Source organism: Gallinula chloropus (genome assembly GCF_964237585.1).
Source record: "Gallinula chloropus genome assembly, chromosome: 14".
In the NCBI taxonomy this organism is placed as follows: domain Eukaryota; kingdom Metazoa; phylum Chordata; class Aves; order Gruiformes; family Rallidae; genus Gallinula; species Gallinula chloropus.
The window spans coordinates 18,339,032-18,357,534 of NC_140099.1; the positions used below are offsets into that span (position 1 = coordinate 18,339,032).

Genomic DNA, 18,503 nt, shown 5'->3' on the forward strand with positions numbered 1-18,503 from the left:
ATGAGCACCGCTGTAACTCTGTGGCTGCTGTGGGTTGTTGAGACTGGAATGTATAATTCCAGGGTAGGGTTATTTTTTCTTCAAATTGCTCTCTTTATGGTACAGATAGAAATAGTGTTCTGTGTATGTGAACCAGATGTACAAATGAAACCTGCAAAGTGCTGTTGGAGACTTCAAGTTATCAACACTGGTACTGTCTGTCTTAATGCAGTAACCCTGCATACCTGTGTTTTCAGCCCTCACACAGTCTCCCCTCACTGACAGATCTACTCTGCCTCACTTCAGGAGAGTATCCCCTGTCTAGTCACAGAAGACACTTGCACTGTGAAAGGGTGACTCGAAGTGCAGCAGTGGGTGTGAAGAAACTGTAGCAGACTCCCCAGGAGTCAGAATACCCGCCTCTTCCATGCTCTGCTTTCTCCTTTCCTATCGGAGGAGGTGTGCTCTGTCCTGGCACCCTTTGTGCCTTGCTGTGCTTGGAGGCCTAGAGAAACCAACTGCTGCTTCCTGCCTTCTTCACAAGTCAGAAAGCTGTCCTTTGCTGCCCTCACTGTGTGATGAGTAGATGTGTACTAACAACATGTCACAGCTCTTGTTTCTGCTCCTCTGCATGATCTGTCTTGGGAGGGTCCATGTGTAAAGTGACACAGGTGAAAATCTCACCTCTGTTACAGTGTACAGGCATCTGTTAATCTGCTGCAAACAACAGTGACAAATTTAGATTTGCAACTTAATCTGCAACTTGTTAAGCAGCCAGATAATGTATAGTAACCAAAGGATGCCCTAGTAGGGCTGAGCTAGCTTTCCAGTTGTTCGTCCAGGCATGCCACAGACATTTGTCATGTGACTTTTAAAGGTAAAGAACTGTATAGTTGAAATCCTAAACCACAATTTAAGCTATAATTCTCATCAGAATTTAACCCCATTTGTGACCTTGATCTGTAAGGCACTTCTGTTTTTACTCTCACTGGGGGGTCATATAATCCTTTGTATTACAGATTTAGCTATATATATATTGTTCCATCAGGCTCAAAGTGCCTCTGTAGCAACATCATAGATTTTTTTTTTCTTTTGTTTCCCAGGCTGTGAAGATATTATTGCTGAGAGCATCTCACTAGACACCTTAATTGCCATTCTGAAGTGGAGCTCTCAGCCTTACGGTTCCAAGTGGGTACATCGTCAAGCACTACATTTCCTCTGTGAGGAGTTTACCCAGGTCATGACTTCCGATGTCTTCTATGAACTCAGCAAGGATCACCTGCTCACAGCTATTCAGTCTGACTATTTACAGGTAACCTGCAGTGCAGAATACAGCTGGTCCTGCTTGAAGCAGGATATGTTACACAGTTGCTAGAACCGCTGAAGAGTAGATCACTTCAAACTGTAGGCAAGATGTATGCACACTGAGCATTCCTTTATTACATATAAAAAACTAAACTGAAGTAGTGATTATGAAAAATGTTTTGTTCTTGGCTTGTGACACACCCAAACTGGTGGTATATGCCATGGCTCAGAAGCAGAATAGTTTAGAAATGACTGCAAATTATTTTAAGCGTTTCTGAACCCAGCATTTGAGTCGCATGTTTAGGTGTGTTATAAAATCACGTGGTGGTGTAGGCTTGCTCTGAAAGGAGCTAATACAGTAGTAAGCAATCAGAAGGCTTAATTTGTTTTGGGGGAGGCATAAAGATACCTTTTCTGACAAGTATTGCACAATTTCTTGGGTTTGGTGACTTTCATTCAATGCTTGTGTGGTTTTAGGGAGGGGAAAGAATACTTCCTAGTAGAAAGCTTGTGGATCTTTGCTGTCATTTCTCTTCAGGGGAGATATCTTTAAAAGGGTGGTTATTGTTATATAGCTTAAATATGAATGGGGTTGTTTTTGTTTATAGTATTACTGAAAATCTTCCTCTGCATCCACATTGTAATTTGCTTGGCTTATTTGCCTGCATAGCTTTCCAGGCTGTGCAGATGCTGAATTTGCAATGTTAAGCAAGATCCAAACACCCAGTGTTAGAGCTGCCCCTTTTAATTAACTTCAGTTATTCAAATTTAATACCTGTAAGTTTTCATGCTAGACAAATTTTTTCCTTGTACAGGGGGGAGAAAAAGAAATCCTAGGGATTCAGTAAGTGCCATGAATCTTGAAATCGTGGTGGTGATATTTTAAGTTAGCACTACTGGCATGTCAGGAAGTGGCATAGCAGATGATAAAGTACAAATGTTTACTTGACTCTTGGTACACCTTTCTTTATAGCTGTAAAAGACCTGTGTATGATTTTTATTTTCTCTGTGTGTGAGATTTAACTTCAGTGTTTACAGATTGCTGACTTTCTCTTTGTACCAGGCAAGTGAACAAGATATTCTTAAATACCTGATTAAATGGGGAGAACACCAATTGATGAAGAGAATAGCAGATCGAGGTAAGGATCCTTTAAACCACACAGCACTTAAACCAAATAAGCCAGAATATATGGAAGGGGTGTTTTGTGGGTAAACTGTAACTTAAAGACATTCAATCTGTTTTGTTCATAATATTATAAAAATGAAACAAACACACTTTTGAAAAACTTTTTTTTTTTCTAAAAACCTAGAATGTGGATGTTCTGAGGGAGATGGGATTGTTTAGGCTCCAGAAGAGAGGCCTAGGGGGACCTTGGCAAAGTCTAGAAACATCTAATGATGATAAGGAAAGAAAATAGAGCCACTGTCCTCTCCTGGTGTCTAGGACAGGATGAGAGGCAAATGAGGCATTAACTGAAACATAGGAAATGCTGTTTAAACACAAGAACTCTGAAGATGGTCAGACACTTGACCTGGTTGCCCAGAGTAGTGATGTTGTCTCCATCAGAGTTGTTCAAAACCCAACTGGATGCAGTTGTGGGCAGCCTGCTCAACCCTGCCCATGGAGGTGCAGGGAGAGGGCAGCGGTTGTGGCTGGACCAGACTTAGAGATTTGCTTTCAACCTCTATGACTGATTGTTTCTTTTAAAGTCTGGTTGATTTTTCTATTCTCAGAGCTATTTTTCATGTAACTAAATAGTCAAATTAAAAAAAACCCTTTCAGCATCTTTTACTTTTCTGTGTTCATGCAGCCTTCTCACAGAAGTCTTATTCTTAGTGTACTGTGTCAACCTTCCACTCCCGTTTTGAGTACGTTTCTCCCACAGCAATCTGTGCTTAGTGAGTAACAAGCCATCAGGTGGCATCAGTGGTTTTCCTGAATTAGCTGTAAATGTATTTTTATTAGCTCAGACAAGTATTATTGCTACAGTGGTAACTTCAAGGGCAATCTCACATGTGGTGGATGTGGGAAGTAGGCTAAATATAGGTTTCCCAAATAAAAAATGCAAGTAGCTTGTAGATCATCCCCACTGCACAGTGTCAGTCGGGTAGTACAGCGGGAAGAACCTACCTCTGGGAAAACAGCAGTGCTGGTGTGGCTCCTGTCTTTGGAGGCCTGGCCATGGTTTTGAAATCCACTGTTACTGCTTGAAATACAGCTGGCTTTGCCACAGACATTTTGTATGAAATGCAACAAAAAGTCAGTTAAAATACGTGGTTTTAGTGACCTAGGTAAGTATTAACCTTCTGTTTTAAACCCAAAAGCTTTCTAAGCGCTTGTCTCAAGATGTATTGAAACAGAATGGAACCAGTTAAACTGTAACAGATCTGGACTGGGGGAGAAGCTGCTTGTTTGGAGTAATTGTGCAGCTTCCTGGTCTGTGGTGTTCATTAAGTAAACAGCTCGTTTATTTTTCCTGGGATCATTAAATAGTATGGTAATCAAAAGCAGGAGAAAGATAATGCCAAGTTTTGTCAAATTGGGGCCAAATTCAGTCTAGTAACTTGGTCTAAATTTCTTGGTAACACTCCTGATGCTGCAGCTCTGAATATGTGGCAGTGTCAGTCAAATACCAGAGGGCATTAGAAGTAATGTACTTGAGCTGCCTGTATGGAAAGGAGGGTGGGTTGTTTGAGACAGGTTTCCTCAAAGTGAAGCCTGTCAAATTCAGATTGGGTACAACACCTAAAATACTGGTCAGACTGGGAAGGGAGAATGACCTTCTTGTTGTGCATACATTGTTATCTTGCAGTCTTGTTATCTTGCTCTTGGCATAAGCAGGTATCCTGTGATGCAGGAGAGCAGTTTGAGTGGGCTTGACATGGTTGTGACTGAGGTGGGTTACACAAGAAGGCTGGAGTACTTTATCCCAGTGGACTAATACCTTAATTTGTAGAAAATCAGTCTCTGAAAACTGCTGGGGAAAGAGATTGGAGCTGTAGGAGAGCCCTTGGGGGAACTGCTAGCAGGTACGAATGTTACGTAGTGTAGCTCTTGAATGGAGCTTAATGAATGTTTACCCCAAACACCACTACTGTGTTTTCCCCCTGGCTCCCACATGGAAACTGGCAGCTGTGCAAATGACACATGCTCTTATAAATTGAACCTGTCTCTCTGGATGCTTCAGACTAAGGCATGACTTTTTTGTGGAACAATGCTGATAAGCACTACTGATTTAAAATTAGAATTTTCTCTAATTTTCTCTAACTTTCTATAAGCCCTGTAACTCCTGCTTTCCTATTTAAACTTACTGATGTAAACCTGGTATTTCTCGTTCCTTCCCACAGAGCCTAATTTACTCAGTGGTACTGCTCACAGTGTGAACAAGAGAGGTGTGAAGAGGAGAGATCTTGATATTGAGGAGCTGAGAGAGATCCTGTCCCCGCTTCTACCTTTTGTCCGCATTGAACACATCTTACCCATGAATAGTGAAGTACTGAGTGATGCAGTAAGTCAGTAGTCTCCTATCAAAACCATCTCTTGAGTGTTCAGGTTGCTTTTTGTTGAGTTTTTTAAGGATTAGCTCATAAAATGTTACCACTCAGAGGAATACGTGTATAACTCTGGTTGTGTTTTCTTTTCTTTCAATCCATGAGAAGGTTAAAGAAAAATCTGGTGTCAGGATTCAGTTTAAGAAATGCATTTCTAGCAAGTTTTTCCCATGTTTATATTTAAAAAAACCCACAAAACAAACGGAAAACTCTTTCTTGCTTCTTAAAGATGAAGAGAGGCCTGATTAGTACTCCTCCTTCAGACATGCTACCAACTTCAGAAGGTGGGAAGTCAAATGCCTGGCTGCGGCAAAAAAATGCTGGGATATATGTGCGGCCAAGACTCTTCTCGCCATATGTGGAGGAGGCCAAGGTAATGATCATGAACACTTGACTGTTGTTAAATTGGAGTCATCGGGGGTTCTGTAAACAGGGAAAGATTTCTGGTATGTTTTGTCTCTCTTTGCATGTACTGGCCTAAAATACTAACGTTTTCAATTTAACAAGACTTACAAGATTGATCATCAGGCTCCAGTCTCTAGAGCTGGTCAGAAAAATTTCAACAAAATATCTTTTTTGTCGAAATTGAAATGTTTGTGAGACAGATCTTGATGAAATTCCACCGGAAACAAAGCAGCGTTCTGAGGGAAACCTCCCTGGTTTCCAGCCAGTTTGCCGGCCCAGCTCCTCGGCAGCCCTCCTGGCAGGCGGATGGCAAGGTGAGAGCCTGAGAGTCCCAGTTTGCAGCTAGTCAGCAACCTTGGTACCAAGTCTTTCAGGCTCCCCAGCTCCCACCAGAGCTGGGTGGAGAACTGCTATTCCACTCGACATCATCTCGTTTGTATTGTAACATATCCAACATTCTTTCAGTCCTCCACAGAATGGAATAAGTATCTAGTGTATAATGTGACTGAAGTCCTCTGTGTCCTGCTCAAGCAATAACTTTCTTATTTAATATCTTATATGAGGACTATTAAAATGAAGATCTTGTAGCATCTTAGGTGGCAATGTTTGATGACAGGGTGGAAATGGCTCTGTGTGGGGCAGAAATACACCGTGTTCAATTTGAACAGAACCGTTGTAGATGGCTAACTAATGCCACCACTTCAGGTAGTGACATCAGTCAAGAGCTCCTGAGTCCCAGCAGTGCAGAACAAGATTAGGTTGAAGCTGTGCACATCTGCATTGCCTACAAACTGAGATTGTGGTGAATCCAGAGCTTTTGCCCTGTGCCAAGGAAAGGATATATTTTCTATGGGTATGTGTTGTTGATGTCCTCTTTGAGGAGGGGGGAGACATAAAGCTACTCTGAATTTTGTCCACAAAGTTTAGAGAGCACCAGGTAACAGCAAAGGAATCCTAGCCAGTTAAAGCTTTATCTTTGTATCTTGGATTGTCAAAACTAACAATACTGTCTTAAGACACATGATAAAAGCTTTGACTCTCTTAGTTTTCAGGTATACGGTGTGGGAGTGCTTTAGGATAATCTTAAAGTAAAAAGTATGTTCTAAACTATTTTTCCCTGTTAGAAATTCTACTTGTTTCTATTAGTTTCATAATTATGCTGTTAATATTTTCAAAATCATCATTAGCTGTGTAACCTTAGAGGGAGGAGTCTCATACTTCTTACCTGGTAACTATACTGCTATTCATGGTTATGAAATGTGAAAATAGTGGATGAGTGATTTCTGATAATTTTTTTCCTCCTCCTTAGCCTCTCATTTTTAAAAATAAATCCACTTCACGTTAAATGAGATGCTTAAAAGGGCATGGATAAATGCCTCTCAAGCCTTTAAGGCATCTGAGGGAAACGTGTTTCATTTTCAGACTAGTGCCTTCTACTTGATGGCACAAAGAGTTAAGACCTAGAGGCAGTAATGAGACGGAGTCTGGAGGGTTTGCCCTCGTGAAGGTTACTGCTGAGCCAGTAGGTACCAAATAAACAAAGCAACCTTCCCCAACTTTCCACCTGCCTGCTCTTAACTCTGAAACTCGACTCTGATCATGGCTGGAAAATGAAACAGGAGATGTTGTGCAAAAGCCAAATACTGTGTGGGACGTGCAAAAGTTATGGGTGTAGGTGTTGGTAGGTGTGTGGCCTTGGGACTGCGTGTGCAGCAGGTCCCAGTGGGGTGTGTGCAGTGCCTTCGTGGGGCTCTGATGGCTGTCCCAGTGGGGTGTGTGCAGTGCCTTCATGGGGGTCTGATGGCTGTCCCGGTGGGGTGTGTGCAGTGCCTTCGTGGGGGTCTGATGGCTGTCCTGGTGGGGTGTGTGCAGTGCCTTCGTGGGGGTCTGATGGCTGTCCTGGTGGGGTGTGTGCAGTGCCTTCGTGGGGCTCTGATGGCTGTCCCGGTGGGGTGTGTGCAGTGCCTTCATGGGGGTCTGATGGCTGTCCCGGTGGGGTGTGTGCAGTGCCTTCGTGGGGGTCTGATGGCTGTCCTGGTGGGGTGTGTGCAGTGCCTTCGTGGGGGTCTGATGGCTGTCCTGGTGGGGTGTGTGCAGTGCCTTCGTGGGGGTCTGATGGCTGTCCTGGTGGGGTGTGTGCAGTGCCTTCGTGGGGGTCTGATGGCTGTCCTGGTGGGGTGTGTGCAGTGCCTTCATGGGGGCTCTGATGGCTGTCCTGGTGGGGTGTGTGCAGTGCCTTCATGGGGCTCTGATGGCTGTCCTGGTGGGGTGTGTGCAGTGCCTTCATGGGGGCTCTGATGGCTGTCCTGGTGGGGTGTGTGCAGTGCCTCCATGGGGGTCTGATGGCTGTCCTGGTGGGGTGTGTGCAGTGCCTTCATGGGGGTCTGATGGCTGTCCTGGTGGGGTGTGTGCAGTGCCTCCATGGGGGCTCTGATGGCTGTCCCGGTGGGGTGTGTGCAGTGCCTTCATGGGGGCTCTGATGGCTGTCCCGGTGGGGTGTGTGCAGTGCCTTCATGGGGGCTCTGATGGCTGTCCCGGTGGGGTGTGTGCAGTGCCTTCATGGGGCTCTGATGGCTGTCCCGGTGGGGTGTGTGCAGTGCCTTCATGGGGGTCTGATGGCTGTCCCAGTGGGGTGTGTGCAGTGCCTTCATGGGGGCTCTGATGGCTGTCGTTGCAGTCAGTGCTGGATGAGATGATGGTGGAACAGACCGATCTCGTTCGCTTGCGGATGGTCCGAATGTCCAATGTGCCCGACACCCTTTACATGGTGAACAACGCGGTGCCGCAGTGCTGCCACGTGATAACCCACCAGCAAGTCAGCACTAACCAGTCCAGCCCTCCTTCGGTTATAGCCAATGAGATCCCAGGTAAGGCTGCCAGGTCACTTGCCGTGCTGATGGCTCTCGTGGGTGTGGGGTTTGGGGCTGGGGAGAGTGTCTGAATTGATCAATATTACAGTGTCCTCAGGGAGTAATGCTCTACCATTTGGGCTTCTTCCCATACAGTGGTAGTCACTTTTGCTTTGATCTAGTCTGAAGACATGAACTATTTTTGGATTGCATAGTAATTAGGTAGGAAGTAAGCTACTGGTGGGGGTAGGACTTCAACTGGCTTCAGCTGAGCAATTTGAAAAACTTTGGGCTGGTTAAGCTCACTGTAGAACACTTGTTGGAGCCTGGCTCTTTGTTCTCAAAGCAGTTCTTGGTCTTCTACCACCAGTTGTCCAAGATGGACAAGAACCATGAGGTTGGCAAATAGCAGAGCACTACTTTTAAAAACAAAAAGCAGCGGAGCATAACTTACAGGGCAGTCAGTTTAGCTCCATTTGTTGGAAGAATACTGGTAGTAGATCCTCAAACCATACTCTTTTAGTTTTACCAAATCCATTTCAGATTTGAAGTCAAACCAACTTAATTCCTTGTTTGGCAGAGCGAGTTTTATAGGTGGAAATAGATACAGCCTCTCTTGACTTCAGGATACTTGGTGTGACAGTCCCCATTGCTTCCCAGGGGCACATCAGGGAAATAGTCATAAAACTACTGTAATAGATTTTTGTCCTGTATGGATTTGATCTTTCAGTGTCATACTGGAAGTGCTGGAGGGCAGGATTAGGTAGCTAGGTGGCCAAGGTAAGTCAGTGAAGAAAGTGGGAAACAGTGTGCTGATGTAGGTGTATCCAGCTGTGTGCAAACAGGGTGGCTGAGGGAAGCTCTGTGGGGAAAAACTTGAAAGTCAACGTTGTACAGCTCTGAAGAGTAGAACCAAACGTGCCACAAGATGTGAAGTAATTTGGCCTCGGATGGAGCGTTGGTTTAGGCCTTTAAATGGCCATACTGGGTCAGGTCAAGGGTATGTCTGTCCAGACACCAGCAGTCACCAGAAGTGAGAGCATAAGGAAAGTGTAGCAGAAAAAACATGCAAAATAATTCCCTGTAAAATTCTGTACATTCTTCAACCATTTGCAGCTCAGGTTTATGGTGGATGGTGTTTCTGTGCAGATAGGCATTTTAACTGCATTCTTAAGCAATAATCTTATGCAGGTTTTCATTAAACTTGAATAAAAAAATCCATTTTTAGGTGAAAGTATCACACTTCAGGAGGTATGGACCAGTTTGGGAGATGGCAGAAAAGCAATGGAAGTGACATGCCAAAAGTCATCTTCCTTCCTCCCCCCTCCCCATTCCCCATTTTATAAGCTCTTTGTACATGAGCTGTGTCTCCCTTCAGTCATCTATGTTGAAAGGGAGCAGAGAAACTATTTTTACAGATGCTAGAGAGAGAACAAAAAAATAATAGGATTAAATTGCTCCAAGAGAATTTAAGTTAGTGTTAGAGTAAGGTTTGAAACACTCTTTAGATTAACACTTCATTAAGATTTCTAGGAAGGTTTGTAGAATGGTTTTGATCAGTTCCTATCTTGTGATTTGGAAAGAGACATACTGATGCCTAAAAAGAACTTCTGAAAGCTGCTGTAATTTGATAAAAGTAGCAATTTTTACAAGCTTACAGCTGTGGCATCTCAGCAGTACATTCCAGTACTCAGACCTTTTCCCCCCTCTGTACAAAAAAGCCTGAATGTACTCACCATGAATTGAAGTGTTTCATCATAAGATGTGACTTTGATAATGTTTTGCTTGATCTTTCCAAAGAAGTTGAGAAAGGAAACGGGCTCTCAAAGGTCTCTGATGCCTTGGAAAAGTTCTCATGTGCTGAAAAATAAATAAATAAATAAAAGCTGCCTCTGCTGGCAAACTTGAGACATCTTGACTGATCTGAAACCCCACAACAGCCTGATTCTGTGCAACTGAATACGCAGGAATTACTGCCAGCCCTTTGATTCAAGCATGGGTATGAGCTCAGAGCCTGGCCAGTAGTCCCAGTGCAAGTATTGTCCTCATAACTGCCTGCTTTGTTTGGCTCAGTGATTAAGCAAAAGAATTGCCTTGTGCTAGGAAGGGTAAATGGAGCCCAGTTAATTCAAGGAGATTCAGGCATGTACCAAACATGTAGCTCTCTTGCTCTGGGCTGGGTTCCTGTACAGTAGAGAGTAAGAACTGCACTATTTTGCACTGGTACATGAAGGGTAAGTGTGAACTTTGTGAAGCTGGGACCAGTTATAGCTGCATTTGGTTGGGTTTTCTTCTTCTCTGTAACATAAACGTCTTTTCACACTGTTCCTGCTGTCTGATCCATTTAATTTTTATGAGCTTTCATTACAGACATCTGGTCATGGTAATATATAACCCTTGTAAATTCTGTAAAGGATCAGATACCAGGACTTACATATTCAGAGATCTGGATTTGTCTTCTCTTATGATAGACACATTTCCCTGGGGACAGAAAGAAAGACCATAGAGAAATATTCATCAAACAGCAGCAAGAAGTGGCATGAGAAAGTTTTGCAATGGGATAAATACCTCTTGAAAAGTGTGGTGGTTTAGCCCTGTCTGGAGGCCAGACATCCACCAAAGTCAGTCTATTACTCCCCTTAGTTGGACAGGGGAGAAAATATATATATTAAGAGGCTCAGGAGTCAAAATAAGGACAGGGAGAGATCACTGTCATCAATGATGTGGGCAAAACATACTCAACACAAAGTGCAGAAGAGAGAAACTACTCTACTTTATTACACTACACTACAACTACAAAGAACAGTGAAGAAAAAAACGGATTTGGGAGCGTGACCAGATCTTAAAACAAACATACCCAGATCTTAAAACACTTTCCCCCCACCACTCCCTTCTTAGCAGACTTTAGTCAGGATTTCGCTCCCTTCTTCCCCCTGCTCGCAGCACAGGGGGGCAGGGACTGGGAGATGGGGCTTCGCTCAGTCCCTTGCAAGTTGGTTGGGGGGGGTCATTCTTTCCACACCCTCCCCCTGCTGCACCTGGGGTCTCACCCACAGGAGATAGTCCTCCAAAAACCTTCTCCAACTTGAATCCTTTCCTCAGGGGTTTATCTATTCACCAGCTGCCCTGGCGTGGGTCACTGCTATGGGTGCAGTCATGAATCACAGTCTCAGTCCCAGTCCTCTGTGGGGTCACCAGCCTCCCCCAGCAAACCTGTTCCAGTGCAGATCTCTCTCTCACTCATCTCTGTCTCTCTTTCTCCTCATGGCTGCAAGTGCTGGCAGGGGCTTGTTCCAACACGGGTCACAGCATCTCCTGTCTTGTCTCCCCCTGCTGCAGTGTGGGGCCTCTCCACGGGCTGCAGGTGGGGTCTCAGCCTTTTCCATGGGTTTCTCCAGGGGCTGCAGGGGCATCTTTGTCTCCGGCACCTGGGCCACCTCCTCCCCCGCCCTGTCCCGGCCTTGGTGTCTGCACAGCTCGTTACATCTTCTCGCTCCTTCGGTGGCAAAATGCAGCTGCTGCCGGGTTGTTTCTCCTCTGTGTGATTCTCAGAGGCACTCACTATCTCTCAGGCTGCAACTTTGGCCTTGAATTGCTCGTTGTTTATAGTTTAGGCTGGCAGAAAACTCTAACTGCTGCTTACAAAACCTGTCTCAGCAGCACAGCCTCACAAAGCTGCAACAGAAAGGCTTTGTACAACTATTTCCATGTGGCTGCATAAACCGGTGTCATTTTAACAGGCTTGTGTTGGCTTACACTTTGTGTAATTTTTTTGGAATGCTCTTTCTGTAGTTCCATACTGGTATTATGGTCTTGTGATGGCAGAATTCTACCAGAAGTATGAAGTACATGCCAAAAAAAATCAGTGAATTCTTGGCCTGTAGAATTCATGAGGGAACATTCAGCAGTTATTTCAGCTACCCTGTCCCTACCTGAAATGATAAAATTCCTGCATCATGAGGGGCTCCACAGAGAAGGCTGTATTTGTGGCTCACTCCAGCAGAAGCTGCAAAACATAGTGTCTGTACCACTTGTGTTTGTTACCCCGTGTGCCGTAATGATGCTTCAGGGAACATGTGTGAAGTCAAACTGCTCTTGGCAGAATGCTCCAGGAAAACACGCAGAACTCAGCTTGTCACTAGGTGTCTCTTCCTTCAGTATCAAATTGAGCCATTGCAATCAAACTCCTCGTCTCGTGGTGCAAAGAGTAATCTCTGCTACCCCATTTCCCTCCTCTGTTATCCCTCCAGTTCCCAATCTCCTGGTTGTAAGAGAGATGATCAGGCGGCTGCAGGAGCTGCGCCACACGGAGCAGGTGCAGCGCGCCTACGCGCTCAACTGCGGGGAAGGGGCCACAGTCAGCTACGAGATCCAGATCCGCGTGCTGCGCGAGTTCGGCCTCGCCGACGCTGCTGCTGAACTGCTGCAGGTACGGGACACCCTGAGCTCAGGTGCTTTGGTTCTGTTCTGCCTTTGGAGTGAATGTGTAACCTGCTACAGGAGACCTGCTTTGTGTGTGCACACGCAGGTGTGACAAGCACGTTGAAATGCCTGGAGAACTTCAGGGCTCTCCAAGTGCAAATTGCAGCCAGACTGTTGCGTTTGATGTATGTGACTTACTGGTTTTCATGAACTCTCATGAAATGCAAGGTACAGATATTTTTCTCAGGAGTTGTTGCTGTTTAGGGTGCTCTTCATTTTACAGATTTTGGGGATAAAAATCAGCAGATTTTTGCTGCTGGTAATCTAGCTTTCTAGTTAAGGTCTGCCTATGATTTATCTTTCAACAGAAGAGGAGAAAACACCCTACCTGAGGTACTCCTGTATATCAGGACTGGGAAATTGCAAATCACCCTTCTGTTTGTATGCTGCTGCCAAAGCAAATGATTTCTTGGTCAGCTTATTCACACAGCAAATCTCTTGCTGCTTCTCTTCATTTTTTTTTGGGGGGGCGGGAGGGGAAGAAAATTCTCTGGTAGCTGTAATCACCCCGAGTGGTGAGGTTTTAGGTGGCACATCCAGTGTGCTGCAGCACTACCAGATTTCTAGTTCCAGCACTTGTTAGCTTAGGAGACTCTTGTAGGTGGTTTCCTGCTTGTTGTTACATGCAGGGTTTTTCCCTTTGCAGAACCCTCACAAGTTCTTTCCTGACGAGCGGTTTGGGGACGAAAGCCCCCTCCTGACAGTGAGACAGTCTGGGCGATGCCGCGTCAACAGCACTCCCGCTGCGGAAACCATGTTTACAGAACTGGACTCTTTTGTGGCCTTCCATCCACCACTGCCCCCTCCTCCACCTCCATATCACCCACCAGCAACTCCTATTCATAACCAGTTCAAAGTGGGCTGGAAACAAAGGGTGCCAAGTCAACATCCCTCCCGTTCCTTTTCTTACCCGTGTAATCACTCGCTGTTCCACTCCCGGACTGCTCCCAAGGCCGTGCCGCCTGTCTACTTGCCCAGTGTTAAAGCAGCACCTCCTGACTGCACTAACACTACAGGTCTGGGAAGACAGACGGTGGCTGCAGCAGCAGCGGTGATGGCAGCTGAGAAGCAAGTGGTAAGTATTGTGATTTCTCCCTATCTCTGCCCACTCAAAATACCTTTCAGAGAAGAGCTGGAGGGAATTTTTATAGTGGAGTAACATAAAAGCGTCTTGGTTAGGAAAAGCAGACCTGGCTGTCAGCACTCTGCATCCCAGAGGCATGCCCTTATTCTTGGGAGAATGAATGTTCCAGGAGCAGGAGCATTTTGGAGGGGCAAGCGGGACCCAAATCTTCTGAAATAATCCAGCTTGCTGTGCACTGAAACAAAGCATGTCAGCTCCTGTGGTGGGCTGTGAGCTGTGGGTTCAGCCAGGGATGATGTTTTTGGCTGGTCACAGGTCATGAAGCAAACAGAGAAAGGGAACCTGTAGAAAATGTCATGGCCTTACAGCTGTCAAAGGATTTTAAAATGAATAGGCAAGCAGGAATTGCTAATTGCCAGTTGCAGCATGTAAAGACAGTTGTTACAGTTGCTGAACTACAGTAAGATGCAGTGAAAACAATGAACTCTAATGTGCTGGACAAAGACATAGCTTTGTGAAACACACGAAATGCTAAATAAAGAATTCAGTAACCTGTTTCTGCAGTGAAAAAACTGTTTCAGTGTGCACAGTTGTGTCGAACTGAAAACCTGTGTCAAGATGCAGATTTAATCTGGAGTTCTGAATGGAGACAGGAATTTTATTTCCTTTAGCCGTGGTCCTGTTGTGCTCCTTTTTATATTGTAGGTTAAAATACTTCAAATTAGAGTTGCGTGCCATTGCTTGTTCAAGGTTGGGCTTTGTAGCATGTCTCTTGATCAGTACTGGCTTACTAAGGAAACCATACAGCGATCATCTTTGCATTAGAAATGCTTCTGCTAGAATGTTTCTCTACAGAAGGTGAGGAGAAGCCCAGACCTGATGCAGGTGGCACTTTGGTTCAGTATTCTTTCTGCAGTGTGAGTTCCTAGCAATTGGTCATGACTAAAGTTGCTTTAAGTGGAAATGGTAAATGCAAGTAGAGATTTCAGCTCTTCTGTCTGGAAGACTGTGATGTGCTTGTCTCATCGCAGGGCTGCTTGCAGGTGTAGGCAGAAGAATGCCATGCAACAGCTTCCACGTGCTTTGCAACCCAGCCAGCCCTGAACTGATGCTCTCCCCCAAGCCCTGAAGCAGTTGTGTGTGTGTGCGCGCACACACACACACACACACACACACACACACACACACACACACACACACACACACACGTGTGCCTGCAGTTAACTGAAAACATGAAGTGCCAGCGGAAGGGTTGCATCTGTAGTGATGAAATAGATGTTTTGTGGCTTCCCAGCACTGGAACTCTGTGCTGTAGCAAGCTAAGTTCTGCACAGAGTATCTTGTTTAGTTTGGTAATTGCAAGTGGCTCAAAGCAGACTTACTTTTTGAGAGGCTACAGTGAGCTGCCATCTTCTGCATGTTCAAGACAAGGTATGTTTAAGAAGGAACTGTTACTGTGGTGCAACAGCTTTGAGAGAAGTACCCTTGAGCTAGCAGCAGGGAGAAGGTTGGAGGTTACACGTGTTCTTTAAACCACCAGGAAACTCGCAGGTCTGTCTAGGTGAAGATTAGGGAAGTGCCATTCTGAATTGCACAGAGTTTGTGTTGAGTTTTTTGCTTTGTTTCCATGACCAATTTCTTTCCTCTTCCAGTGTACTCAGCCCTTGCTAAACGAACTGATGCCAGATATCGCGATGGGTGTGTCGGCGATGTCTCTAAAGGACAGAAGGCTGCCGGAGCTCACGGTTGACACGGAGCTGAGCCAGGCGGTTGCCGAGGTAGGGCCGGGTCCACCCCAGCACATCTCCTGTATCCAGAACAGACACGTGCCCACCTCTCGAAAGAAACATCCAGTAGAGCAGAAATTAGATGCCCGAGAGAATCAGCAGGAATACCCTGACTTCTACGACTTCTCCAATGCTGCGTGCAGACCCTCTACTCCAGCACCCAACAGGCACAGTCCTTCGCCCTCACAAGGCATATATTTTGGCCCAGATTTATATAGCCACAGTAAGGCATCACCAAGTGGCTTAAAGTCAGCCTATCTACCTTCCCAGATATCTCCCAAAAAGCAAGAGGACTCTCGGAGGGAATACCTGCTCTCCCAAGATGGGCATCAACACAGACAGAAAAATGAGCCAATACACCTCGATGTCTTAGAACAGCCTCCCCAGCGACTGGACTTGGCTTTGGCTAGTCAGGAGAGTGCTGGGAATGGCCCGGTTCATGCCAGGGGAAGAACAAAAATGGAAACCGACTTAACCTACGGGCTGACCTCCAACAGACCCCCTCTCTCTGCGTACGCCTCTGACATGCAGGAAGAGAGGCCCAGTCGGAGGCTGGCGGATGATGAGCCATTGGAACATGGAGCACAGAGAAGCACGGACTTGGAAAGGGAAGATGCAGTAAGCAGAGGAAGGAGGTCTCCAAACAAACCAGACTTCCTGTATAAAAAATCTGCCCTATGAGAGCAACCTCCACTATATCTCTGTGCCTAAGAGTTGTAAACATCCTGTTCTTCACAACTTCTGGCCTGACTTCTGTCAGACAGACTTGTTCATGCCAGCAGAGAAATTCAGCTTCGCTCACTTTTTGTACATACATTGCTTTATTAGAGACAGCATGTTATCAGTTCGGTTATAATGCTGCTTCTGGGTTGATTTTGTTGGAAATTTTTTTGATGAAATTTAATTAAGCCTTTAAAACAAAAAGCTGGTACCTTTTTTCTACAACCTGGTAGCCTTTTGCACCTGTACATCTATTTTAGTGTATTAGTTTTGTACTAATATGTTAAACTTTATTGTCACATTTAAAGGACTGTATTTTCATACTTTTGCATTTTCCCCTTTCACCTGCCAGTTCCCTATGTGCATTGGGTTGCACATTGAGATGTATTTTCTTATGAGATAATAACAATGCGTTTATTTTTTAATTATAGGAATTCCAAAGAACAGCACATCAAAATACTACATTTTTAGTTAGATTTTGTTTGTTTAGATCTGAAATCTTCCTGATTTTTATGAGTATGGCAAGAATCCAGCCTGTTTTGTTAGAAGAGTTCTGGCAGCTGGTCTCACCTGACATAGCGAGCTCTCTTCAGGAATTCTGTTTGGGTTTTTCCGAGTCCCGGGGGATATTTAGGAGTCCAAATCCCAGTGAAATTCACTGGGATCCAACAGTTTGATTCTTTTTGCTTTCTGGTTCGGCTGTGACCATGGAGAACTCCATGATGACTCAAAAGCCCTTACCAGACAGACTAGAATTGTTCATTTGCCCACACAGAAATAAATCCAGAAATACTGTAAAACCGATAGTAATAACTTGTTCTTCCAGCTACCCTTACGTGGGGGCAAGTGAAGACCAGAGGTGAGGATCCGTGCTGAACCCTGGAGCGTCAGGAAGACAAGGCATAGTGTCTTCCCTGTTGCCTGAAGGGTGACCCACCACTCGAGAGGCTTTCCTCTCCAACAGAGGTGCTGAGGTGACTGCTCATTGCCTTGCTTTCTCCTGCCTGTGATTCAAAAGGGCTTCACTCTTGGTGACGTCGTTCAGTGTTCTTGACCTGACCCGAAGTGTTGCTGACTCTGTGATTGCGACTGTTCTGCGAACAGATTGGAAGTGGAGAGTGGCTGTTTGCAGCGTGGACTGTGTGACGCTTGGCACTCCGGCGCTTCGCTCCCATTCCCTGGCCTGGGAAGAGATTGAGCTGCTGATGGGCTCTGAGGTGATGGATGCTCATCTGGGCTGGGGTTAGGCCATGCACCAGGTGTAGCAGCTGTAGTTAGTAAGTACATCCTTCAGTACTTACCATGCAGTTTTTACCACTGATTAATTGCTTTTAGGATCGGGCTCTGATGCTGTTGGAGTGCAGGGGTTGCTGGTAGAGGCCTGTTTGGTTAAATGCAGTTTTTATAATGAATTTCTCTTTGGTAGAAAACTTTAACCACAAGTGTGACCTAAGGACTACTTCAAGGTCGGGTTGAGTTGTTCCCTGCAGTTCAGAATGCTTATTACTGTTCAAACAGAAGTCTTGCTGCAGCTTTACTTTTAGTTTTAATTGGTGGCAGACTCTGGACTAACCTGTTCTGTCAAAGTATGCAAGGCCTGGTAATAACACCACAGCCTTACTGAAACACATGGGGTACAGCATTTGCCAAGTGCCAGATGGCTTCTAGGTAAGTGCAGATGTGAGTGTTGGAACCAGCATCTCCTGTGTGCACATCTGTGGGCCTCCTGCTCTGGTGAAAGCTCTGCAGGTGGTGCTGTTCAGGGCCAGCCATGGAGGGTGTGCTGTGCTGTGCTGCACAGCGTACGCTTGTGGGTGAGGGGAGATGTTTGGGGGTTTCCCTTCTGACAGTCCTTTAAATCTGTATTGACCATGATCAAGACACTCAGTGGTCCTGGCCTCGTGGCCAGTGGGTAGTGTCTCTGTGGCACTGCTGTGTGGGGACGGTGTCGGGGGGGATGGAGCTGCTGGGGGCTGGGACTGAGGTTCCTTGGGCTGCCTCCACAGGTCTGAGCACCACCTGGACGCTTCCTCTGCTGCTCACCAGCACGACAAGCTTTCACTCTCATCTCACCCAACCCCTGCAGCTCGTTGTGCTTGCATCACAGGCAGTTTGTAGCTTAATTGCTGACATCACAGCTGTCCTCAGAAGACTTGCTATTCTGAATAATTGGCTTCAAATCAATAGAGGTACTTTGAGAAGACCATCTTAGTTACTGTAGCTTGTGGCACACTGTGCCTGGGAGATGGGGCTGAAATCTACGTGGGTGACCCCTAAGCTTGAAATCTGTGGGAGTCTGGCTGATGAAGACCAAGAAGCTGTGTGGTTCTGGCTTGGGGG

The 18,503-nt window shown here is 45.6% G+C and overlaps 1 protein-coding gene across 2 annotated transcripts in view; it reads left to right on the forward strand.

Moving 5' to 3' along the window:
* The window catches only part of BTBD7 (BTB domain containing 7), a gene marked incomplete at its 5' end in the record, with an annotated part of 33,097 nt that extends 16,757 nt beyond the window's left edge, over positions 1-16,340 (forward strand). The window contains 9 exons of one of the 2 annotated variants that reach the window (XM_084270513.1): positions 1,083-1,291; positions 2,348-2,423; positions 4,633-4,793; positions 5,066-5,209; positions 5,442-5,555; positions 7,919-8,108; positions 12,341-12,519; positions 13,219-13,647; positions 15,309-16,340. In XM_084270513.1, coding sequence (XP_084126639.1) covers positions 1,083-1,291; positions 2,348-2,423; positions 4,633-4,793; positions 5,066-5,209; positions 5,442-5,555; positions 7,919-8,108; positions 12,341-12,519; positions 13,219-13,647; positions 15,309-16,124 — 2,318 coding nt within the window. In that variant the 3' untranslated portion in view covers positions 16,125-16,340. The remainder of the gene's footprint in view (positions 1-1,082; positions 1,292-2,347; positions 2,424-4,632; positions 4,794-5,065; positions 5,210-5,441; positions 5,556-7,918; positions 8,109-12,340; positions 12,520-13,218; positions 13,648-15,308) is intronic. The other variant, XM_084270514.1, reaches the window with a different exon arrangement.
* Positions 16,341-18,503: the final 2,163 nt, after the last annotated feature.